The 25,910-nt window shown below is 42.5% G+C and overlaps 1 protein-coding gene across 2 annotated transcripts; it reads left to right on the top strand.

The window, feature by feature from the left end:
• Positions 1 to 2,673: 2,673 nt before the first annotated feature.
• DCTN6 (dynactin subunit 6) lies at positions 2,674 to 25,910 on the top strand. 2 transcript variants are annotated; one of them, XM_037128885.2, is made up of 7 exons: positions 2,677 to 2,784; positions 11,970 to 12,034; positions 19,143 to 19,248; positions 20,851 to 20,939; positions 22,083 to 22,130; positions 23,730 to 23,872; positions 25,450 to 25,910. In XM_037128885.2, exons 1-7 carry the CDS (start codon positions 2,762 to 2,764, stop codon positions 25,546 to 25,548), a joined length of 573 nt encoding a protein of 190 aa, XP_036984780.1. In that variant the 5' UTR covers positions 2,677 to 2,761; the 3' UTR covers positions 25,549 to 25,910. The 2 variants fall into 2 exon arrangements, with proteins under 2 accessions (XP_053516041.1, XP_036984780.1); XM_053660066.1 differs by lacking the exon at positions 11,970 to 12,034 and having other exon boundaries at positions 2,674 to 2,784.

Here is a 25,910-nt window from a genome sequence, read left to right as displayed (position 1 = left end):
TATCTCTCTTTGTATCACCATTGGTTCTCTTTCTCTGGAGAACACTGACTAATACCCATACCATGGAAGTCTTTCATTATTATTAAACAGATTATTTCATTATTATTACTTCATTATTAATTAAACAGATGTCTCTTGAAAATGAATGTGTTTATGCAGTTGGGGGTAACAGAATGTTCTAAATTCATCCTATGAGATAATAGAAAATATATATATTGCTACCCCCAGTTCCTGACACAGAGCTCCTAAAACCTTTATAAATTCCTAAATGTAAGAGCACCAGGAGCATCTTCTGTTCTAAAGATGCAACCCTGAGCGGGTTCCTGGAGGACTCCTGGATGGGGGCTGAGCACTGGAAAGTCCAAGCCATGATCAGAAGCATGGAACTTTCAGCCCTGCCCCTCACGTTGACTGCCTTGTTGGTAACCAGAGGCCTTAGAAGTAGGTACTGTCTGTGGGTCTGGCATAATTTTTTCCCTTTGTGGGAAAAAATCAGCTACTAGCTTTGAGGCTAGTAGCTGATGCTCAGATTGACCCAAATCTGAACTTGGTCTAACATCAAGATCTCACCCAGTGCTTTCTTTCATTTTAGCTATTACAAATAGCAATAACCAAGGGATTGTATGTATAGCATGCTTCTTATTATTCGCACATCCTTATGTATTTAATTACCTGACTCCTCTCGAGTCGTGTTTATCCCCATCTCTAAATTCCATTGGTAACTTACACTTTTAGTAGCTGATCACAGCACAGATGCAGGTTCATACCATGGATGACTACGTAATATCAACCCTGAGGACTAAGAACGGCTCTTGGTTGCTAACTGGGAAAGGGGAAAAAAAAAACAAAACATAGCCTAGCATTCATTTTTGCACAGGAACCTTTGATGCAACCTGCCTGACTCTGTGCTAAATTGCCTACCTGTCTATGTTTCTGCTGCCTGAGCCACCCCTTATAAAGCAGTTCCAGGAGTCCTAGTTCAACCATTTGGACTGAGGTTATCCCCTTCCAACCACAACTGCACAGCTCTGACCAATCAGAGACGCTCTATTCTGGCCAATCAGCAACCAGGGACCCGACTATCTATATAAACCAGCTCCCCTCGGGCTTCAAGAACCCGTTTTCAGTGAGGGCTACCCAGCTGCAGCAGCTAGGTGCGGACTGGCAAGAGGCAGAGCAGAGCAGCCCATCACCAAGCAGATCATTGCAGGGCACAGATCCCTAGCTGAAGAGGGGCCTGGTTATTGAGCTGTTCCACAGCTGTGCTGTTTTTACAGCCAAGCTGTATTACCGCTGAATTGGTGCCAACTACCATTGGTTGACAGCAGCCATGAGACCAAAGGTTCCTCATCCCCTAACCTTTTATACTTTCTCTTCCCAAACCACATGTTTCCATGAGCCAGGGCCATTCCAGCAAATCCCACTTTCACTGACGCCAGCTGTAATGAAAAGCTGATACACTGTGTACGTGAAATCTGAGACTTAAAGGGTCAAAGAGGCGTGGACAAAGGGTAGGCGGAAGCTGTCTGGAGCAGAGAGCTAATCTGGCTTCCTGAAAAATGAAAGTGTGATTAGAGAAATTGGAAGAGGAACATGAAATTAAAGAAGAGAAGTAGGCAAGGGTTGATGGACCCCAGGGATAGGGTATGGAAAGAAGTTTGGGTTTTAAAAGGAATAAGAAGTAAAAACCAAACTGGATTTGGTGGGGTTTTTTTATATATAAAGATTTTATTTGTTTATTTTTAGAGAGAAGGAAGGGAAGGAGAAAGAGAGGGAAACATCAATGCATGGTTGCCTTTCACCTGACCCGCAACCCAGGCATGAGCCCTGACTGGGAATTAAACCTGTAACACCTTGGTTCATAGCCCGCTCTCAGTCCACTGAGCTACACCAGCCAGGGCTGGATTTGGTTTTGTAAGCACGATTTTAACTACAAGCTTGGGTGGAGCGGGGACGGGGATGGTGATCAGAGAGAAGATAGAGTAAATGATGTAAAGTGGAAGAATGATAAGACACCAGATGAAGGACCAGCAGAACTTGCTGGTGAATTACATATGGAGAGGTGAAGAGTGCCTAGAATGACTCTAGTTTCTGGCTTGAGTAGCCAGATGAATGGCGGATTCCTTTCCTGGGATGGAGATCAAAGGACCAGCTGTTTGTAGAGTGCCAGGGGTAAATCGAAAGCTCTGTTCTTGACTTTTTACGTTTGATGAGACTTTGAAGCAGTAGGCAATTGAATAAGCAGATGTGAGGCAAAGAAGACAGAACTTGAGATGTTAGCCCAAGAAAGCCAGCAGGTTGCAGGTAGTTAATTTATGGGATTGATAAACTCATCCAGGAAGAGATCAACTCACTGAACAGGAAAAGGGCCTAGGGCCTAGCAGGAAGATCCTTAAGGAATAGAGACCGGAAAGAACACTGAAAATGATCCGGTGGAGTATCGTGAGGTCATAAGGATGCGCGTTGGAGAGGACTAAACGACTGTTTTACGACAGGGTCCACCGCTCCCGGGGCTGCGCTAAAACCAGCTATTGAACACACACCTGCCCCAGCACAATTGGGCTCACCCAGGCGGAGGCGGAGCCCAGAGCTCTGAGCCAAGAGCCGAGCCAGCCGCCGGGGAAGGCAGGCCCCCCTCTCACACCCCGCCCTTGCTCCGCCCCTTCCAATCCTGCCAGGCTATGCAATCGCTGGTAGAGATCATCGCTGTACCCAGCCGCTCCAGTCGATCTCTGTTCCAATTGCAGACCCGAGCCAAACTATGGCGGAGAAGACTCAAAAGAGGTGGGTGTGCTGTTTGAGAAAAGCCTGTTCTCAGCTCTCTGCAAAGGTGGAACCCGTTCGTGGTCGCCAATGGTGGGGACTGAGATGGTGTCTTATCCCTGGACCTCGGCCAGGATGGCTCCTAAAGCCCAGGCCTGGCTTCCGCTGAGGGAAGAGGCTACCGATGGGATCTGGAGGCCTGGAAAGGGTCGCGGAAACGTTGCTGGGAAAAGTTTTTGTTCTTTCATCTCAGTCCCTACTAGCCGTCCCTCCGCGACACGCCTGCGCTGACTGGGGTCTGGGTGTAGGGGGCGAGGGCTGCGAAGGGAGATTGGCGTCGCTGGCTCCATTGCACAGTCCCTGGTGCGGCTGTTCTCCGACGGCTAGTAACTGCTGTGTGATTCCAGGCATCCACTTAAGTGCTGGCCGCAGCCCCTTCCCTCCTTCCTACCTGTCTTGGGCGAAGTGTGTTTGTGTAAACTGATTCGCGGTTGCCTGTCAAGAAGGAGACCGCGCCTGGGCTAGAACTGAGAATTCATTCTGCCGGGCGCGGACAAGCTCCTTTGTAAACCTGTGAGGACAGAATTGTGACTTCTTCTCCAGCAGTCCCCATTGCTAGGAACTGGTGGAAAGAAACAGCTTGGTTGAGAGAAATGCTTAAGTCAAACTGTTTTCAAAAGCAGCAGTGTTAAACACTCTTGCCGACTCTTTGAAAAAGAAAACTGACATACGTTGTTTCTGGTGCCATAAATTAAATTTTAGGTGGTTCTTCTACTTAGGCGGTAACTAATGTTTTTTCATAAGCTACAGAGGAACAGATCTACTAGGAATATTATATACACTATACAGTATGCACGGTGGTGATGAACGTATTTATTGCAGGCTTATTTTAATAGATCTTGACTAAGCCTCCTCCCAGCTGCCTGCTCTCTGCTCTGCCCCACCACTCAGAGGTGCAGTGGGTCTAGGTGATATAATGGTGAATTTAAATATTTCCTGCCGCACTGAGAAGTATGTTGATTGTGACACAGCCCCTACCTGGGGCCTCTCCCTTCGGCATAACACCGAAGACAGCGGGACACTTAGGAATCGCTCCCATCCTCACTTGTCCAGGACAAGTTAAAAGTTAGCTTTTCATTAAAAATCAGAGCGAGAGGGAGGCTGAGGGAATGGAAAGTTGGAATGAGAAATAAGGCCTTAAACAAGAAGCATTTATAAAGTGTAATTTGTTTGTCCAAGGCTTAATCAAATACATATTTTAACATACAGACCCACTCTAAATGAAAGGCATTAGAGAATTGCCATTTACAAATGGGGATACATTCACCACATCCTTCACCTCTTACAGGAAAAATATCCAAAATAACAGGTTGTTTCCAGAAAACTTTCAACATGGCATAGTGGGGTTATATTTATGATAGGTCATTTATTTAAAGATTGAAATTAATGAGGAGTGATACTAATGAAAAACAATACCATCCTTGGTTAAAGAGGATTGTTGCTGAAGCAATGGGAGAAATGATTTAAAAGAACAGAAAAACTGGTCTTAATGGGAAACAGAGGAGTTGAAAATTCATTAAATGATGCTTAAGAGTTACAAGAAAGTATTTTTATATTTTTTAATCATTTTTCATTTTTCCTTTACAGTCCACATACAATAATATATTAGTTCCAGGTATGCACCCCAGTGATTATATAACTTACTAAGTGATCATCCTGATAAATCGCATACCAATCTGACACCATACACAGTTATTACAATATTATTGGCTGTATCCTATATGCTGTACTTTACATTGCCATGACTGTTCTGTAGCTACCAATTTGTTCTTCTTAATCTCTTCACTTTTTCCACTCATCCTCTCAACCCCTCTCCTCCCATCTGGCAACTGTCAAGATGTTCTCTATGAGTCCGTTCCTGTTCTGCTTGTTCTTTTATTTTGTTTTTTAGATTCAGTTGTTGATAGATACATATACTCTCTGTTGCCATTTCATTATTCATATTTTTATCTTTTCTTCTTTTTTAAAAAGATTTTATTTATTTATTTTTAGAGAGAGGGGGAGGGAGAGAGAAAGAAAAGGAGAGAAATATCAATTGGTGCTTCTCACATGTCCCCAACCAGGTACCTGACCCAAAACCCAGGCATGTGACCTGACTGAGAATTGAACTGGGAACCATCCAGTTTGCAGGACAGTACCCAATACGCTGAGCCACATGGGTCAAGGAAGGCTGTTCTTCTTAAAGAAAACCCTTTAACATTCCATGTACTATTGGTTTGGTGATGATGAACTACTTTAGCATTTTGTTATCTGGGTAGCTGTTTATCTGTCCTTCAATTCTAAATGATAGCTGTGCTGGGACAAATAATCTTAATCATAGGTCGTTGCTTTTCTGTCTTTGCATATTTTTTGCCACTCCCTTGGGGCCTGTAGAGTTTCTATTAAGAAATCAGCTGACAGTCTTATGGGAGCGCCCTTGTAGGCAACTAACTGCTTTTCTCTTGCTGCTTTTAAGATTCTTTATCTTTAACCTTTGCCATTTTAGTTACAGTGTGTCTTGGTGTGGGCCTCTTTTGGTTCATCTTGTTTAGCACTCTCTGCACTTCCTAGATTTGATGTCTATTTCCTTCACCAAGTTAGGGATGTTTTGTGTCATTTTTTCAAATAGGTTTTCAATTTCTTTTAAAAAATATATTTTTTTATTTTTAGAAAGATGGGTAGGGAGGGAGAAAGAGAGGGAAAGAAACATTGATGTGTGAGAGAAACATTGGTGGGTTGCCCTTCGCATGCTAACTGGGGATCCGGCCTGCAACCCTGGCATGTGCCCTGACTGGGAATCCAACCTTCGGCCTTTGGTTTGCAGGGTGGTACTCGATACATTGAGCCACACCAGCCAGGGCAGGTTTTCAATTTCTTGTTCTCTCTCGTCTCCTTCCAGCACCCCCTTGATGCAGATGTTGGTATACTTGGAGTTGTCCCAGAGGCTCCTTACACTAGCTTCATTTATTTTTATTTAGATATTTTTATATTTTTGCTGTTCTGATTGGGTGTTTTCTGCTGCCTTATACTCCAAATTGCTGATGTGATTCTCAGCTTCATCTACTGTACTACTGATTCCCTGTAAACTATTCTTGATTTCAGTTAGTGTATTCTTCATTTTTGACTGGTTCTTTTTTATGGTTTCCATGTCCTTTTTCATGCTGTCGAAGTTCTCTCTGAATTCCTTGATCATCCTTATAACCAGTGTTTTGAACTCTGTATCTGGTAATTTGCTCACCACCATTTCATTTAGTACTTTTTCTGGAGACTCTCCTGTTCCTTCATTTGGGATTTGTTTCTTTGCCTTTGCATGTTGGCTACTTCCCTACGTTTGTTTCCTGTGTATTAGGTAAAGTTGCTACATCTCCCAGACTTGGTTGAGTGGCCTTGTATAGTTGGTGTCCTGTAGGACCCAGTTGTGCAGCCTCTCCTGTCACCAGAGCCAGGTGAGCCAGGTGCTCCAGGTGCACCCCTGCCTGGGCTGTATACACACCCCTACTATAGTGGAGCCTTGATTGCTGTTGGCATCCGTGGAAGGGATTGACGCCCTGACCAGTAGGCTGTGAGGACCAATTGTGACTACAGGAGAGGAACTGCTGTGCAGGAGTCAAGGCCACAGAGCAAGACTTGCTTCAGTGGGGCTTTGGTGCTCACCTTTAGTCCACCCTTTGAGTGTGTTGCTCATAGAGGTGGTTGGGTTGTAATTCAGCCCAGTTTGAAGGTGTCCACTGGGTGCACTGGCTCTGGGGCCTCCCAGGAGGTGCAGGATCAGCTGCTGCCTGTGCCCTGCCTGGGGCCATCTGGAATGAGCTCCAGAGCAATCTGCAAACGGCTGCTACTTGTGCTGGCCTTAGAGGTGCCCAGAATAGGCCAAGCTGTGAACCAAGGCTGATTGCCTCCAGTGCCAGGCCTGGGGCCACTTAGCAAGAGGTGCAGGGTATGCAGAGGCTAGATGCTGCTTATTTGAGAGATCACAGGAAAGTCTGAAGCATGAGGCAACTGAGGCCATTCACACAGAAAAACCACTGGAAACAGCTTGGGTGGAGTCACAAATTTGGTAGGGCAAGGGTCTCAGGGAATCACCAGGGCAGGGTGAGCAGTGTGAGACTCAGATATGGCACCCACCTGCCAGCTCTGCAGGTGGTGGGGAGGTCTCAGGAAAGGAACGGTGACCTCTGCCAGCACTTCTGCCTGGCAGAAAGCGGCCCCACCTGCTCTCACCCTGATGCCAGACAGTTCATTTCCTCCCTGTATGTACCTGTTTCCTTTCAGGCTGCTGCCCCGGCATTGGAGCTCAGAGGCGGTGAGTCCTAGCGAGCCTCCTAGGTGCAGGTCCTTTAAGAGAAACTGCCTGGGACTCCAGAAGGTCTCTCTCACTCAGCCATGATCTTTGCTGGTTTTTACAGCCAGAAGTCACGGGGACTTTCTTTCCTGACTCTGAAACCCTGGCCGGGGAGGCATAGTGTGGGGCTGGCACCCCACGCTCCCCATGGGGAAACCTCTGCGGCCAAGATATTCCTTGTGATTTTAAACTGCCACAGGCGGGTGCTGGACCAGCCCATTCTTTGGTTTTGCCTCACCCACATGTCACAAAGTGGCTTCTTCTTTAAATCCCTAGTTGTAGGACATCCATTCAAGCTGGATTCCAGGCATTTCTGAATGACAGTTGTTCTGTAGTTTCATTGTAATTTTAAAGTGGTTGTGGGAGGAAGCGAGTACCACATTTACCCACACTGCCATTTTGACCAGAAGTCCAAGAAACTATTTTTAGGTGAACTAAAATTGAAAGGGGAAGATGTTTTTCTGGGGTAAAGATTTGAGGGGGACATTTTAAGGAAAGGAGTATAAAAGTTCACCCCGAGTATGGAAGTATATCCAGGACCTCTTCGGCACCCAGTCCTAAGAAAATGTTATCGGCCTGGCCAGTGTGGCTCAGCTGGTCGGGCGTCACCCTGTGAACCAGAAGGTCACGGTTGGATTCCTGGTCAGGGGGGTGCCATCCCCAGTTGGGTGTGTTCAAAAGGCAACCAATCAATGTTCCCCTCTCTTTCTCCCCACCTTCCCCTCTCTCTAAAAAATCAATAAGCATGTCCTCAGGTGAGTATTAAAAAAGAAAGAAAGAAAATGTTATCACCCTGGTTGGTGTGGTCCAGTAGATTGAGCTCCAGCCCACACGCCAAAGGGTGGCCGGTTCAATTCCTGGTCCAGGCACATCCCTGGGTTTCGGGCCAGGTTCCCAGCTGGGGGTGTGCGAGAGGCAACTGATTGGTGTATCTCTCACACATGAATGTTTCTCTCCCTCTCTCTAAAAATCAATAAATAAATCTAAAAGAGAAAATGTGATCAATTTTTATGGTTAAGTTACTGAATAGGGAATGTAGTTAGTTATGTGATTCAAAATGAAAATGATTGAAAAATGGTATTTAATAAAAAAAAACTTCCATCTGCCCTGTGTCTCTGCCGTCCAGCTCCTCTGTCTGATCTCAGTAAATAATGATAGTTTCTTATCTGTGCTTCCTGAGAAAATTTAGAAATATTCAAATAAATACTGACATTGAGCAGATAAATGCTGCTCAAAAGTTAGAAAATTTCAACATGCTAAATACAAATATTTTATTAGAATGGCAAGCATGTCCCATGTAAGTTCGTGTTAGGTATAATGAAAATTTCCAATCAGCAAGGAGGACAAATTCAAAACCTATGAATCTGTTGGGGTGTTGAACACAATACAATATACATATGTATTACAGAATTACACACATGAACCCTATGTGATTTTACTAACCAATGTCAACCCAGTAACGTTAATAAAAAGTGGAAAACAAAAGGAAATGAGGCTTTTCAATGTTTGATTAAAAAGCAGATGGAATATGGAGAGACATGATATGAGAAAATTCAGATGGAACACATTAACTATTGGAATGACTTAGACAGAAGGAATCCAGCCAAAACACTCACAGTACAGAACCCTGGGGAGCATTGTAAGTAACTGAGTAAACATACTGCTGAGTTTTTTAAAATATCACCGGAAGCAGCAGGAGAGAGGGATATAAAAGAAGAGCTGTTCCGGCAATCGCAGAAATCAGGATCTTCTCCTGCTGTAAGGGGGTGAAATGTGTGCCCTTGTACACTTGTTTCATTTGGTCAGAACAGCATGCTTTTATTTTAATCTGAGTGTTCTTAAGGGAGACTTGGACTGAACCCTCCACATCTAGTTTCTCTCACTCCTGCTGTTCTTTACCTCCAGGTACCTGCCTGGCCTCTGAAGGGATTTCCCTGCTTTGGAAAAAACTTAAAGACACATTTTATTTTTAAAAAAATATGAATCTATTTCACAGTGAAGCATTTGGAAAAAAACTTGCAATAACAACTTTTTAATCAAAGAAGTGTCAAAAAGACATCTGTATTACGCTATCTGCTGTAAGTTAAAAATAAGCATTTTCATCCACGAGCAGTTACAGATCCTAACAAACCACGTTGATATGAATGATTCATTGCAGTCTACATTTCCGGTCATTACTGGCTGTAAAACATTCGCTGAAAAGAGAAAAGAACTTTTTTTTTTTTTTTATTCTAGTCAGAGTTTTTTTTTTTTAACTTTTTTTTATTGATTATGCCATTACATGTGCTCTATTCCCCCCTCCATTCCCCTCCACCCTGCATACCCCTCCCCCACCATTTCCCCCCTTTAGTTCATGAACACGTGTCTCAAATTCTTTAGATTCTGTATTTCCCCTGCTATTCTTACCCTCCCCCTATCTATTTTCTATCTACTGTCTATGCTACTTATTTTCGGTACCTTCTCCCCCCCTTCCCCCTCCTCCCACTCCCCTGTTGCTAACCCTCCATGAGATCTTCATTTCTATGGTTCTGCTCCTGATCTAGCTGTCCTCTTAGTTTGCTTTTGTTTTAGGTGTGGTTCTTACTAACTGTGAGTTTGCTGTCCTTTCACTGTTCATCTTTTTTATCTTCTTTTTCTTAGGTAAGTCCCTTTAACATTTCATATAATAAGGGCTTGGTGATGATGAACTTCTTGAATTTGGTCTTATCTGAGAAGCACTTTATCTGTCCTTCCATTCTAAATGAAAGTTTTGCTGGGTAGAGCAATCTTGGTTGTAGATCTTTGGTTTTCATGACTTGGAATACCTCTTTCCAGCCCCTTCTTGCCTGTAAGGTCTCTTTTGAGAAATCAGCTGACAGTCTGATGGGGACTCCTTTGTAGGTGACTGTCCCCTTAGCTCTTACTGCCTCTAGGATTCTCTCCTTCATTTTAACCTTGGCTAATGTAATTATGATGTGCCTTGGTGTGTTCCTTCTTGGGTCCAACTTCTTTGGGACTCTCTGAGCTTCCTGGATTTCTTGGAAGTCTATTTCCTTTGCCATCTTGGGGAAATTCTCCTTTATTATTTGTTCAAATAAGTTTTCCACTGGTGGCTGTTCCTTTCCCCCTTCTGGTACCCCTATAATTCGAATGTTGGAACGTTTAAAGATGTCCTGGAGGTTCCTAAGCTTCTCCTCATTTTTCTGAATTCTTATTTCTTCATTCCTTTCTGTTTGATCATTTTTTTTCTTCCTTCTGGTCCACTCCCTTGATTTGAGTCCCAATTGAGAAAAGAACTTTTTGAAAAATTTATAAATCAAGGCAGTAACATTTTGGTCAACAAAACTTCTATTGTTTCACATACCGGGTTTTTAATAATTTACTTACAGTGCAAAATTCATGGCTTAGAAGATCATTTGATAGCTTTGGTTGGTCTTACGAAGTCAGAACAAGGCCGGGCTCTCTGGTCTCCTCCCTCCCACTCCTGGAAGTCCTGGGCAGGACGGCCTGGCAAGAAAAAGAAATACCAGTCACGGAGTGGAAAAGAAGAAATAAAACTGTTCCTATTCGCAGACACAATTTTTTTTACATGGAAAATCCCAGAGAATCCTAAAAGGAGCTACTTGTTCTGAGTGGCTTTAGCAAGGTCACAGGATGCAAGGTCGATGTACAAAATTATTGTATTTCTGTACATGAGTAATGAATGCCTGGAGATCAAAATTTTGAAAAACCCAAGTAGAACGGTGAAGTCAAAATATCTAAAATGGCACTGTTATTTGATAGAGTCTGAGAGAAGATTTAATACCTTGGACAGTCACTACTAAGAAAAGTTCTTAATGAGAACAAGTTACTTACCGACTGTCAGTTTACTGAGAAGGTCCTTTGGTGTAGTTCACGTCAGCACGAGGCCCAGCTAGGGCAGCATTTAGCTGGAGTCCGCTGCACCAAACGGAAGATCACAGCAGAATATCAGAAAGTGTCAATAAATTATCAAGCAATTACTTGTTTTGAACAGTTTGCACCACAATTTATATCATTTGATAAGGAGTTTTATATACAGTTAGAAAATAAATAGGAACATTGTGCATTGCTCTGATTTCTGTATTAATATTACTTTGCTGTTTAAATAATTTGAATGTACATTCTTTCCCCTTATTTACAAAACAAGGGTGGCATTTATATAAACTGTCCATTTTGAGGCTCTGCTTTTATGACTTCATTTAGTTTAGAGATCATTTCAAACCTTTACCTAAAGAATGATTCTTTTTTTTTTTAAGATTTTGTTTATTTATTTTTAGAGAGAAGTGAAGGGAGGGAGAAAGAGAGGGAGAGAAACATCAATGTGTGGTTGCCTCTCGTGTGCCCCCTACTGGGGACCTGGCCTTCAACCCAGGCATGTGCCCTGACTGGGAACTGAACTGGTGGCCTTTTGGTTCTCACTCTGGCACTCGATCCACTGAGCCACACCAGCCAGGGAGATTCATTTTTTTTATGACTGTGTATTGGTTCATAGTATCCTACAATTTATTAACTAGTCCCCTACAAATGGATAGCTATGTCTTCAGCTTTTTGGTATTTAGAACCAATACTGGTGTTAAAAGAAAAGGATCTAAAGACTCTTTTTTCTCTCAAGCGTTGTAATAATAAGGCATCATATATGATTTCAACCCAATGGATAGTGTGCCAGCTGAGAAGTTTATAATATATTAAACCTTACCCTCTTACAACTGACTTTGCATTTCTCCATCCATTTCTTAGCCTTTTTGAGCACAGTGTCAGGATAGCTTCTCTAACAGTGTTTCGAAGCCTCACCTGTGATAAGTGCTACCTTTTCTCCTCCCTGCAGTGTGAAGATTGCCCCCGGAGCGGTTGTGTGCGTGGAGAGTGAAATCAGGGGGGATGTAACTATAGGTAAGAAAATGGTTTCCTAGTGTCGTTTCCCAGCAGTTGATGTGATTTAATTTCAGTGCTTTACAGTATTTAGGTCTTATGTGTGTTTGTTTCACTGATGTCCTAATGGTATTGACAAAATGATGTATTTTCCTCCCAGGCATGTTTTATATTTCTAAAAGAATGTAATATGATGGAGTCTCTGTTTAAACTTCTATCGGATGAACATAATAAGTCATTTGTTTATTTGAGGGACATCTATTGTGTACCTACTATGTGCCAGGCACTGTGCCAGCATAGGGACACAGCAATGAATACAGCAGGAAAACGTACTGCCTTTGTCAAGCTTACATTCTCCTGGGTAATTACTAAGAGTGTGAACCGTGAAGTGTGACGGGATTGGGTTAGCATCCTTGCACCTTACTTGCTGGGTTACCGCAGGCATATTTCTTAACCTCACTAACCTTAGTTTCCCCATCTGTGTAAATGTGGGTCTCAGGAATAGGTTCATCTACATGTAGGGGTGGCTTATACCTGCAAAGGTTTATTGTCTTATATAAAAAGCCTAGACATAGGCAATTCAGGGCCGGTCGGTTGACTGTCTAGCAGTTCCAGCCTTGCAGGCTAAAGCGGTAAGCGTGACAATGATTAAGAAAGTGTTGTACCTTTCAGCTGGGTCAGCTCCCTTTAAATAGTCATCCTGAAAGTTCCACATAGCCCTTATTTGTTGTCGATTACCTTGGACTAGTCTTATGGTCACACGTCGCTGCAGGGAAGGCTGGGAAACGTAGTCATAAGTCATCCCATTGCTGCCCTTAATAAAATAGGATTCTGTTACAAGGAAAAGGGAAGAATGGCTCTTCAGTGGTAACTAGCAGTTACTGTCACATGTAAAATAGGAGTACCTGCTTCCTAAGTTTTTGAAGGATTAAATAAGAATATTTGTGCAAACAGTTGCCTAGAATTTAATGCACAGTAAGCACACAATACAAGTTAGCTAATCGCACAGTTAAATCTTATTAGTGTAGCTTTGCTAGAGGTCAAGTCCGACATTTAAAACAAATAAACAATATCTGGTGATGTACCTGTTTGAACGTGATCTGAGTTCCTCCGGGTTGTTTTACGTGTTTCTCCTGGACGTGGTTCCCTTGGAACTTTATTAACGGAAGCCTGTCCTCACCAGCTGCTGCGTGTTATGCCTCGTTCCCTTGGAGTAACGTCTTTCCTTGATATGGAAAAATGATACATTTAGTAAGTCTGAGCATTCAACCAATTTAGGCATCATGTCTGATAAAACCAGTGAAGATTGCACCAGTATTAAGGAATAGCATTAGGAGTTTTCCAGGTTGGCTTTATTTTAAATTGACAGAATTTCAGAGTTTAGGAGGTAACCCTGTTTACTTTCAGTGCTGTGTTAACACTTCGTTAACTCTTAAACCACTGGCAGATGTTTTACGAAGAGAAATTATGAGGCCATATGTTTATCCAAATACTCTTCTGCATTATTTGTATTCGGTATTTTTATCATGATTCAAGGAATAATATCTAATATTAGTTCACAAGATGTTCTATAAAAGGAAAGTAACAAAAATAATGTTAATTTTTAAAAAGATTTTATGTATTTATTTTTTGAGAGAAGGAAAGGAAGAGAAAAAGAGAAGAAATATCAATTAGTTGCCTCTCGCATGCCCCCTACTGGAGACTTGGCCTATAGCCTAGCTGGGCATCGGCCCTGACTGGGAATGGAACTGGTGACCCTTTGGTTCACAGGCTGACACTCAGTCCACTGAGCCACACCAGCCAGGGCATATTATTATTTTTAAATTATCATTTTATCCTCACTCGAGGTTTCTTTGGATTAAGTCTGTTTTAATTAGGCTGCCTTGATTCATGAGCCATGCATTATTTCCTATAAATTTTATTTTGAATGCCAAAAACGTTTCAGGAAGGTACCGTTGAGCACAGTCTTCCAGTCCTGTACGTAATAGGGTGAAAGGCTGTCGCCTGGCATCAGGGCCAGGCCTGGCTGGGACAGCGCAGTGTGGAGGCGGAACTTGGCACACTGGAAGAGCTCTGCGATGCGAGCCCCTTGTCCCACTGAATTCTTTCTCTTCATTCGAGTTTTTAATGTAGATCAAAAGCTTCCCTTTTATTGTGGGAATCTTTTTCAGTAAGGCAGAATAGTAGCTTTGACTTGAGAAATTCATGGACTATGAAGTTCTTACCGATACTTCAGCCTACAGGTCAAAGTAATTTTAATTTTCAAAAAAAAGAGCTTTGTTTTTTTTCAACTATTTATTTGACATATGAAAACAAACTCAAAGTTTGCTTTCTGTGGCAAAGAGAGAGAGGAAAAATGTCCTTTACCAAACGAAGGGAATGGAAATTTGATGCATGGAATGTCTTTCTGGCTGTGTTGAATCAAGCCCAGCCAACCATTTAGAAAAATATTTCGTCAACCGGTAAGGCAGCTCCAGCTCTAGACACATTTATCCAAACAAGGAGATAAGCCAAATAGGGTTTCACCACATGTGGTTAAGAAAATACACAAGCTACCCTGCCAGAAAGAGCCCCAAGAAGGTTCACAAGAGCGTCTTTAAAAAAAAAACAAAAACTTTCCCTGGTGACAGATTTTTATTTTTAAAGCATTTTAACCTCAAGATCCTTAAATGTGGTTTGAATTCAGACCCATTCAAGGTAAAAGCATGCATGGCATGCGGAAAAGCAGAGAGTAAACTGCGCCCACGCTTCAGCGGGCTGGCGCAGCTCGGGCCTTGAACTAGAGCTCCGGTGCCGACCTCCATCCAGCACCAAGCCGGGCGGAGGCAAAGTTGAATCGGACGCAGACTCACCTGAGTCAGAACCTTCCTTTAAGAAGTTCACCAATCCACCATATCACTTGTTCACAAGTACTGCAGTTACTGATAGCATCAGTATCTGCATCAGTTTATGAGCTGGAATGGAAACAGCCCACAAGCCCAAGGTTTGACTAGTGAGAAGGAAACACATCTTGGGTACTGGACAACGTGCTTGGGTGTGTGATCCTCCCCTCCACCTGGCGCGCTGCAGCCACGCAAGAGCTCCGCTCCATGAGCTTGCCGCGCTGGGAGGGACACACAGCCCTGGAGCACGGATGCCATCGTGCAGTCGCAGGGGCGGCGACTGCCACCTGGAGTGCTCACTAGTGCAAATGTGTGTGGGGGTGGGGAGTTGGGACAGGGCCGTGTTACATGCAAATTATGGTATACGTGCTCAATTTGGACTTTTTTCCTAACAGGAGAGACAATTTAAGTGTTCTTCCCAGTCAGAATAATAAATACATAGTTCAGCCTGTAAAAAAAAATTCACCCATCCAAAATTTTAGCAGTCACATTTACTTCAGTGCATGAATTCTAGAGTACATGTATTCTCACTTCTCTAGTGTCTGCCCAAAAGAGGCCTACAAGAAGTGTGGGGGCAGTATTCAGTTTATTGTCAGCCATGACATTTGCTGGAATGGCACAACTCCGAGTTGATAGCTTGACCTTTTACATAAATTCAGCCCAGAAGCACCAGGACTTGTAGTTTGGCAGTGTTGCCGCAAGGTGGAGATAGTGTCTTAAGCACAGATCTTAACTAACTTAATGATGCTCTTCCTCCCAGGGAAGACCCTCAGATTTAAAACTAATTTTCCAGATATTTACTAACTAACTTAATAGTGATAAAAACAGTAATCATAAGAAAACACCTGCTTAAAATAGCTCAGGCATTATTTTTAAAAATTGTGTAGGGCATGAAATGGGATTAGTTTAATTTTTTAAAAGTTGTATTTATCCATTTTGCTTTTTCATGTAATTAACATGTATTATTATTATCACTTTTGAAAAGAAAAAGAGCAACTTTTAAAGACAAACAGGTCCCAGTGGTACCTTGTCTTTGGTGCCTTTTCAGGTATTTTCTTGCCAGTCTGCCTGTTGTCAGAAGCCATACCGGGAGGACCAGCAGAGAATGTAGTGCCTCTGGCTACGTATCTGGCAGTGGCAAAGGATGTGCTTTCTGTGGCGGCCATACGGCCTCTCGTCCTAAGATTTTTAATGCCAGTGTAGGAGATACCCTTATTGAATTTACTATCTTTTTTAAATTTTATTTTTAGGAAGGGGGGAACAGAGGGAGAAAGAGGGGAAGAAACATCAATGTGTGGTTGCCTCTCACACGCCCCCTACTGGGGACTCGGCCCAAAAACCCAGGCAAGTGCCCTGACTGGGAATCGAACCAGTGACCCTTTGATTTACAGGCTGGCGCTCAATCCACTGAGCCACACTATCCAGGGCAAATTTTTTACTCTCTTAAAGTAAGGGGCAGAAGTTTCTCTGGTGGTTAAAAGGAGACATTACCCTGATGGCCTGAATAAAGGAGTAAAACGTATCCTTTTCCTCCATGACTCAGACCAGGAGTTACTTTGTCTACTATGATAAAGCTATTTTTTAGCTCTTAGTTTCAAATAGTGATGAACGTTTATTTTTTTTAAGAACTATGGGCCAGACCCCATGATCTCCCTTCCAGACATTATTTACTATAACTCACACTTCCACCCAAAGCTGCAGTTACACTTCTCATCTTTGTACAGATGAGAAAACAGCTTTTGTGAGATTAAGCACGTAACCTGTAAGTGATCCAGTCAGAGTAGACTTTCTAGATAAGGATGGGTGCTGGCGGGGGCTTTCATTGCAAAGAATTCAAAATAGATTGTGTCCCTTTATCGGAGAATATTTTGAAGCACAGATCTATGATTGTGCAAACTGCAGATTTAAAGTGGTTCACACAGCTGGGAGACCTGGAGAAATATCTCATTTCGGCCCTAACTGGTGTGGCTCAGATTGAGCGCTGGCCTGTGAGCAGAAAGGTCACTGGCTCTATTCCCCGTCAGGGCACGCACCTGGGTTATGGGTCAGGTTCCCAGCTGGGGCGTGCAAGAAGCAACCCGTCTATGTTTCTGTCCCTCTCTTTGTTGCTTCCTTCCTGTCTCTCTAAAAATAAATAAATAAAATCTATTAAAAAAGGAATATCTCATTTCAAAGGAATACAATTTGTTTCAGTGTTGGTTAGCACCTCTCCCACCAGAGTGTAAACATCTAAATGCCCATTTTTAATGACTAGATTAAATGAATTATGGTATATTAATATGATATGAAATACTATTCAGCCATTTAAAAAAAAATCTATTTTGCTGTACTTATGTGGGAAAATGACCATGACTTATTAGGTGAAAAAAATCAAATTATAGCATGATAAATACTATTCCTTGGTTTAAAAAAATGTATGTGGTTTTAATCTGTATTTTTTCTCCTTCAAGTTAAATTTACTTTTTAACTGTCTAATGAGATAAGGCTTATATTCAGTAGTACTTAAATCTGGAATAATATACTTCAGACTTTTAAAAATAGTTACTTATCTCCAGGGAGTGGGATTAGCATGAGAGGATCTTTGCACTTTTTTGCTGTAATTTTTTTGTAATGAGCATGTATTCCTTTTATAAATTGTGTGTATGTTTTAACAAAGAAAAAGGCACACATGTTCATAATCATGGTCAAGTTGAGAAGCTTCCCAGGAATTTGAGAGATCCTGTCTTCCACCCCAAATTTTCCTGTCCTGAATAGGCGCCCTTGCCAGGGAAATGTTATTTAGCTGCTGAGGAGTTGGGGGCCAGAGGTGACAGAAATACAAAGCCACACTGGGGGCACTGCTTAGCGGACGGAGGGTGTGTCCTGTTTTAGCCCCGCCTACCCTTTTCTGATCTCCAGCTCTTCATTGTTGGGAGATAAAATAACCTGCACTGAGGTTCCTTCCAGTTCTCTGGGTACCAGGAGCACCTCCTTACTTACTTTAACACTCTTGTGAGTGAGCGTGCGAGGCAGTGCCAGTTTTCAGGGTGACAGGCTCAAGTGGCAAAAATAGAGTGCACGTCTTTTTGTTTTCCTGTAACATACAGCACTGCATCTTGCGTGTCACAGGCAGATAATGGTTATTGTATAAATTAGCAATTCATACCATTGAATCCATGGTCCGGGTCATCTTCCTGGCTCCCTCCCCGCCTTCTGTCAACACTCCCCCACTCTGTCCTGCTCTCAGAGTCCGTGACTTCCTGTCTGCTGGTTTACCAATAAAAATCGCTTTGGAATCGGGGATTGTTAGAGTGGGCATTGGAGGGAGAGGCCAAAATGAGGTCGTGTTTTCTCATCAGTGGTTTCGTTATCATCAGCATGTTGGGACTGTGGGTGAGTAAGAGCCAGGAGAGGGAACGTGCTAGCAGGGCCATGCAGGGCCTCCACCATGCCCATTGGGGAAGTGGGCGTGGTGAGACCCCTTTCCTGAGCCCCTCGGTTTGAGATTGGAGTCATTGTCTCAGGACTCCAGCGATCACATCTGGGACCCTCCACCGTCCCCCTTTAACCTTTAACAGTGAAAAACCTCATCCTAGACCCGACCACAGAATCTCTGCCTCCTCCCCAGGGGTGAACTTGTGATAGGTATAGTGACAAAGTAACAAAGCTAAGGTTAGTTTCCATGTCCTCTGACTCCCTTTATACCCTCTTAGTCATTTAATAAAAACACTAGTCCTGCGGCACTGTGGCCTAAGAAAGTCTTAGGTGGGTCCTGACTGGTGTAGTTCTGTTGGTCAGGCGTCATTGGAAAGTCCCGGGTTTGATTCCTGGTCAGAGCACCTGCCTCGGTTGCTCTAAGAAAAAAAAAGGGTTAGGTGGATTGCCTTTATGAAGAAAAGGAAGGTCATTCATTTTTGTTGCCAACTATACGGTAGAAAACTGAGTCTACAAACATTATCTCAGCTAATCCTTCCAGCAGCCCTGCCAGACTGGTGTTACCTCCGCCTCCATTTCGCTGCTGAGATAACAGGGGCCTAAAAATAGCAGGCGAGCCAGGCCTGTGCTGTCTCCACTCTCCTGGGTCTGAGGTTTGGCACTAGGTACCAGTGATAACAGCAGAGGAGATAACGTTTGTAAAGTACCTTGTGTGGTGCCCGGCACACACTTTAGAAGATGTTCCTCCCTACAGCCTCCCCCCGCCCCTTGGTCATGCTTCCGCTTGAGGTGCAGGCTCCACTAATAATTAATTTTCGCCGTGCTGTTAACAGGACCTAGGACGGTGATCCACCCTAAAGCACGAATCATTGCGGAGGCCGGACCCATCGTGATCGGCGAAGGAAACCTGATAGAAGAGCAGGCGCTGATCATAAACGCGTGAGTAAGGCTCTTCCAGACACGCTGAACTAAGTACCCGAGGTGGCGTTTTTATTAATTTCCGCCAACTGTGGGGGGCCTTTTATGGTTGGCGTCTGGGAAACCCACTGTTCCAGAACTGGAGAAGCACTGAGGACCCTTTTCAGCACCAGTCATTAGCAGAGGAGGAAAGGAAAGACCAGGGGAGTGGACAGACTTGTCCAGGGCGAGTCGCTCGTTGGTAGGTTGGTGGCTGGCGAAGACTCCGGCGCTCAGTCTGATAACCTTCCCCTTACACGCGGCGCCTCCGCTCTTGCTCGAACCTTCCCTGAGTTCTTCCAACATCCCCGCGCGGCGCTGATCGCGCTCAAGAAAGTCTTCTGGTTGGACTTCTCGGCTGAAGTGTTGTTTCTCCTGTTCAGACTCATGAGCTTGCACAGGAATCTTCATACGTTTTTGCAAGAGTCAAGATTAAAAAGTAATAAAATGTTGGAACATGTACATGATCTTAGTGAACTAGACTGTAATACCTGTGAGGTTTTCATAAGCATTTATAAAGCTTTCTAGATAAAATTTCGACAGGAAATACAAGCTTATACTTAATTTATAGCAACAGTGGGTGGAATTTGTAACAAAGACCTTGGGAAAATATTTAACTGAAAATTTTTTTTCCTTAAAGCTTCCTTAGGATTTGGGAGTTTCTTACTATAACAAGGAGTTTCTTTTTAAAACATATTTTGGCATCTTTAGTGTAACTCAATTAACAACTATATTCTGTAGTAACTCAGCATTCAGATCATCACCGTGAAATGACCTCCTCCTCTTAGACCACAAACATCTTATGTTCCAAATACTTCAACTACCTCACAGCATAAAATATTTTATGTAAATATCTGTTTACAAGTGATTATTAAGATTGAAGGTGTTTTAACTTAGGCATGATTGTAATTCCATTTCAACGATCTAAATACAAGTCATGGCCAGTAGCTTTTTGGCCTTGTCCTGAAGAAGGCCCTCTGAGCTTTGAGTTTAAAAAATAAAAGGAATAGCCTGTCAGGGGGCTCAGCTGGTTCGAGCGGGGCCCCCACCCCAGGCCCAGTGGATCCCCATCGCTCCCATCCCACCTGAGCTCCATTTCGCCCTCCCCCACGCCCAGCCCCAGTCCGAGGAAAAATCTTCTCCCACAAAACTGGTGCCTGGGGACCCCTGGGTCAGAGCCTCATCCCGACACACCAAGGTCTCGGGTTTGGTCCTGGTCAGGGCACGTATGAGAATCAACGGAAATAAGTGGAACAACAAACTGATGTTTCTCTCTGTCTCTCTCCCTCTTTCTCTCTTTCCTGTCTCTTAAAATCAATGAAAAATAATAATAACTAGTTACTTAATTAATAAAAGGAAGGCTGTTCTCCTACATGTACCTGTGACTCCTTTACATTTCAGTGCTTCCTTTTCAACTCTGAATCAAGTACAAGGGATAAGTAATTCACTTGGATTAAGAAATTACATAGTTGCGTGTTTTAAGATTGATGTAGATTAAATTGAGAGAATAAAGCCAGATTCTAAAATAGGAGAATTGCTTATTGTGTTATTGACTTTTTGATGATTTGTCTCTTCTTTTTATAGTCACCCTGATAATATCACCCCTGACACCGAAGATCCAGACCCCAAACCTATGATCATTGGCACCAATAATGTGTTTGAAGTTGGCTGTTGTATCCTTTACAGTAATTTAAGATAAATCATTCCCAGCTGTCTTTTATTACCAAGACTCTTCGTAGAAATTGTCATAATTTATGTATCAAATATATGTATTATATGTATTAATTACATTTTTAGGGCTAGGCCATCCAGTTCCTTGAGAAGATAGACTTGCAGTGTATCAAAAAAGTATTTCCTCTCTTCCACCGAATAACCCAGTAGAGGAAGGAAATACGCCACCTTCCCATGAGCGGCACACGCGTCCGCACACAAAGACCTTGAGCTCAGCATTTTGTGGGTTCCAGCTTGTTCCTATTGCTATAGCTTGTTGCCAGGTAGCAGTGACTCAGTGACAGCAGTGACAGAAGCAGGAATCCTGGCTTCTGTCCTGACTCAAGGACCACAGCTGTGTCCCTTCAATTCCTGTGGAGTTGCAGGTTGACAGCGTATTGGCTGATGCAAGGAAACGGCGAGTGGAGCTGACAATATTTCGTTCTTTGTTTTGTTTCTCCCAGGGTGTCACCAGTTCTTTTGCTTCACTTTGCCCTCTAAAAAGATAGTGCAGTCTTTTAATGATGTCAGCAGAACACTATTTTGTAATAGAAAACACTTGGAGGAAAAAATCTAAATGTTTAAGAGTAGCAAAATATTTCAATAAAATATAAAATGGACTGTTAGAACTATTAAGCAGTCGCTTAAAATTATGTTTTTAACAATTTTAATGGTATATAATATGTACATTTAAAGGAATCACATAAAGTGAGCTGCAAAACTTTATACAATTTGATTTTACAGTTTGATCCCCAGTTATGTAAAGGGAAATGTATAATTATGTAAAATGCATCAAACATTGAGTGACAGGTAGTATTAACTTTTTTTAAACGATTGTGGAAATATGTTACCGTTAACACTGGCATATAAGGTGCTCATTTCTTTAAAGAACAGAGGAGTCATTTATTTACCCTTAGACATATTTATATTTAAAGATTAAAACTTTACTTCCAGACTCCTGCGGGCAAAGATCTGGCCGCGGAGCATGCGCAGCCTACCCTTGCCTCGCCTGTGTCCTCTGTCCCGGCGCGGGACAAGGTCCCAGGGAATTGGCAGGGAAAAAATGAGAACTCTGTTTACAGTGTTTCCTCAACTCTGGCTTACAGATTCCCAGGCCATGAAAATAGGAGATAATAACGTTATTGAATCCAAAGGTAAGCGGCGTTGGGGGCTTTACTGTGAAAGTGATCACCTCCTTTCTCTCCGTGCATCGGAATACAGCCGAAGGACAGACAAACCTCTCTGTACACTCTTCCTTTATTGCACTTTACAGACACTGCATTTTCCTCAACATCGAGGCAGGAACCTCCACCAACAGAAAGATTACCATTTGCTGAAAACTCAAGTGATGGTCAGCAATGGTAGCAATAAGGTGTTTTATTATTTTTTTTAATCCTCTCCTGAGGATTTGTTCACTGATTTCAGAAAGAGAGGAAGGAGTAGAGAGAAAAAGAGAGAGGAACACCAGTGGGCAGCCTCCCACGCACACCCCAGCCAGGGAGGAGCCAGCGGCCCGGGCGTGTGCCCTGACCGGAAGTGGAATCCGCAGCCTCTTGGTGTCCCGATGTCGCTCCAACCAACTGCGCCTCCCAGCCAGGGCCCAGTAAGGTGTTTTTGAACTAAGATGTGTACATCATGTTTTTAGACATGATGCTGGTACACACTTAATAGATGATAGTATAGTGTAAACATAACCTTTACATGCAGTAGGAGACCAAACACTTTGTGCGACTCGTTTTATTGCAATATTCACTTTACTGCGGTGGTCTGGACGCAGCCCTGAGATATTTTCGAGGTGTGCTTGTCCAGACTCTGGCGAAGTGTGTGCATGGAAGGAAGGTGTGGCTGGAAGAGGACTGAGATAGCTGTGAGACTAATTCCTTGCCTTTAAGGAACCCAGTCCGGTAATGTGTTTAATACATTGAGTTTAAAATTCAGCTCTGTATATTTAAATAAGAACTGAACTTTATGGAATTGAAGTTTTTCATTTTGTGAAATGAAAGTTCGCAAAAAGATTTCTACTAAATACAAATGTTGAGGAAATTTAGTTGATTAATATTATTGTAGAATCAAAGAAAAAAATCAGTTTCTCTAGCCATTTGTTTCCTTTAATTTCAGGTCTACCACCCTAGCCAATCAGAACCAAACCTAAGCTACTGATCACAGATGGGGCGGGGCAGGGGGGTCAAGCAAAGTCACCACTACTGCTAGGAAGCAGCTCCAAGAGCTCATCCCACAAAGGTCCAGCACAAACCTGAACAATGAGACTTTCTAGATAATGTTTTATTTTTCTGGGTTCTGATTGGCATGAAAGAACACGCTTCTCTTTTAAATAATAAAATTAGGCTTTTTGTGAACCTACTTCATGGGTTTATTTTAATTTGGATTACCAATGATTATTCCCGTCCTCGTCATTTCCTGTTTATTATATACTTACTATGTGTCAAACCTTTGCTCAGCACCATAAACCCTCGCCATTTATTTCCTATAGTGAACCGTGAAGTAGGGTGGTTTTTCCGTGTGTTGGTGAACTTGCTCAGAGAATTCGCAGTGAGCTGACCAAGGCCGCACAACCAAACAGTAGCAGAGCTCTGTGTTGAATACTAGAGCAATACAAACTCTGAAATGAAGTGTTTTCTTAATGTTTTTTCTTAAGCCAGTCTGAAATGTTTATGCTTAAATCATCTTAGAAAAAATAGCATTCTCATCATTTGATGTCTTAAGTTGCAATTCTTCCTATGTTTTTACTGCAGCATACGTAGGCAGGAACGTAATTTTGACAAGTGGCTGCATCATTGGGGCTTGTTGCAACCTAAACACATTTGAGGTCATCCCTGAGAACACAGTGATCTACGGTGTGGACTGTCTTCGTCGGGTGCAGACTGAGCGACCACAGGTACGGGACCTCTCTTTAAAGAGTTTTCTTCGGCTGCTGATCTCCCTAGAATACCGCCTGTTCGTTTTAATGGGGCAGCAGGCCCACTATTTAAAAAGCAAGTAGCTGAAATAAAACATCATAGAAACATCTCTAAAACTAGAATTTATTTGCAGTGGAATTATTCAGTCTTTAAGTTAATATCAAAAATATGTCAAATTTAACGACAAATTGATTATGAGAGAAGAAAATTCAGAGATATAATCCTGGTCTTATGCAATCTTTTATTGAAGATTTGTCACAAAATCTTAAAATATATTGATTCCTCCTAAAATATGAACTTTCAAGTGTTGGGAGAACCAAATTTACAGTGGACAGCCAGCTGGGATCCCTTAATTGTTTACTAACATAAGTAGGATGAAAATAAATACGTGTTGTAAATATGCAAGTGTGTCTGGATAATTTCCTGGCTTATGAAATGATCCCCTTCTAATAACGAAGAGTAACGAAGGATCCGTATTTGGAGTCTCTTGTTAGCGTAGTAGATGAATAAGAATGGGCGTTTGGGACTTTGGACAGAGACATTCTGATTGAAATCTGGAGCCTCATAGGTTGGCACACGCAGTATGCTTCTTTAGCTCCACTCCTCCAAAAGAAAATATTTTTCAAGACATTTATCACTTTGCCTCTGATTCCTCGCCATATTTTATCAGAAATTTAAACTCCAGTTCTTTCGGGTTATTCTATTTCTGTCATGTTTGGCTTTTCTTCTTACTGTTTTATTATTATAAGCAAGTATTACTTCAGTAGACTAAAAAGGAAATAAGAACCAATCCAGTATTTTTTCACTATCTTTCTGCAGAACAACAAAAATGATTAAAGAGGAGAAATGAAGCTAGGGCTGGGAAGGGAGATTAGAATTGAGTAAGAATATCTGAAATTTAATATGCAGTGGTATGCAGTGCTGCTTTCCAAATTTCAGTGATCGCAAAAATCATGCAAACCCTCGTTAGAAAAAGGATTCCCCACACGTAATGAATCAGAGAGGGCAAGAGCTAAAAAAAATTGTATTTTTCACAAGTACCCTAGGGAGTTTTCCAGCGAGGAAAGCTTGGGCAAAGCTGGTGTATGACGAGTGAAGGTCCGATAAGTTTGCACACGTGTGTGTTGTGTAGGTCTTGTGGAAAGCGGCGTATTCTGGGTATTTTACTCATGTCTCGTGTAATTGAAGCTTTTGTAAAAAAATTATATTTTCTTGTTTATGCTATTATAGTTGTCCCAGTTTTCTCCCCTTGGCCCCCCTCCACCCAGCCACCTGTAATTGGAACATTAACATTTTAGAGGTCAGGGTGAAATCTATAAAAGCAATGTTGAAAACTGAATTGTTATATATACTTTTACATATAAAATCTTTTGGCTTTTCTTGTTAGTAAACTGAACATGCGTTCATTGTAAATTGTTTAAAAATGGGTAAGCAATGATAAGTCAGTGCTAATCACCTCTAATTCCATGACCTAGCGGTAATCACTCCCACCTGTACTCTCAACTTTGCTTTCTGTTGGTCAGTTCTTCATTATGTCATTATGTTTTCCCTTCAGCCCCAGACACTGCAGCTGGACTTCCTGATGAAAATCCTGCCCAACTACCACCACTTGAAGAAGACCACGAAAGGAAGCTCCACTCCAGTTAAGAACTGAGACCCAGCTGTGACGCCCTGACAGCATTTTGTCTGTGACCGCTGGCCTGGGACAGGGCCACCCCATTTACGTTCTCTCAGCAGGTTCCAGCATGGTGCCAGCTGGCTTTGTTTTGTAAAACGGGGTTAGAAAGGAGAGTGATGGGTTTTCATCGGAACTGTCCTCTGTAATTTATATGAAATGTATTATTTTCCCATATTCTTGTTCCTATCCCAATAATTTACAGATTGAGTTTTCTTTTATATAAAATGTTGGCCACAAATTTTAGTTTCGCAGAAGACTACCCGTGATGAGAAAAGGCGTATTGTTATGTATTTATGTTCTGCTGAGTACCACACTAAATAAACACGCTGAGAACAGGA

The sequence above is a fragment of the Artibeus jamaicensis genome, unplaced genomic scaffold (genome assembly GCF_021234435.1).
Source record: "Artibeus jamaicensis isolate MK-2021 breed Jamaican fruit bat unplaced genomic scaffold, CSHL_Jam_final scaffold_833, whole genome shotgun sequence".
Classification (NCBI taxonomy): domain Eukaryota; kingdom Metazoa; phylum Chordata; class Mammalia; order Chiroptera; family Phyllostomidae; genus Artibeus; species Artibeus jamaicensis.
Note: the sequence above shows the minus strand (reverse complement) of the source record. Positions and strands in the feature narration are given on the sequence as shown.

Bases quoted from the DNA above. Each gene is read 5' to 3' on its own strand.
- DCTN6 (XM_053660066.1), top strand. From the start codon at position 2,682: ATGCAATCGCTGGTAGAGATCATCGCTGTACCCAGCCGCTCCAGTCGA. The intron at 2,785-19,142 runs GTGGGTGTGCTG...TGCTGTTAACAG, and splicing joins GCGGAGAAGACTCAAAAGAG to GACCTAGGACGGTGATCCAC. The intron at 23,873-25,449 runs GTACGGGACCTC...TTTTCCCTTCAG, and splicing joins TGCAGACTGAGCGACCACAG to CCCCAGACACTGCAGCTGGA.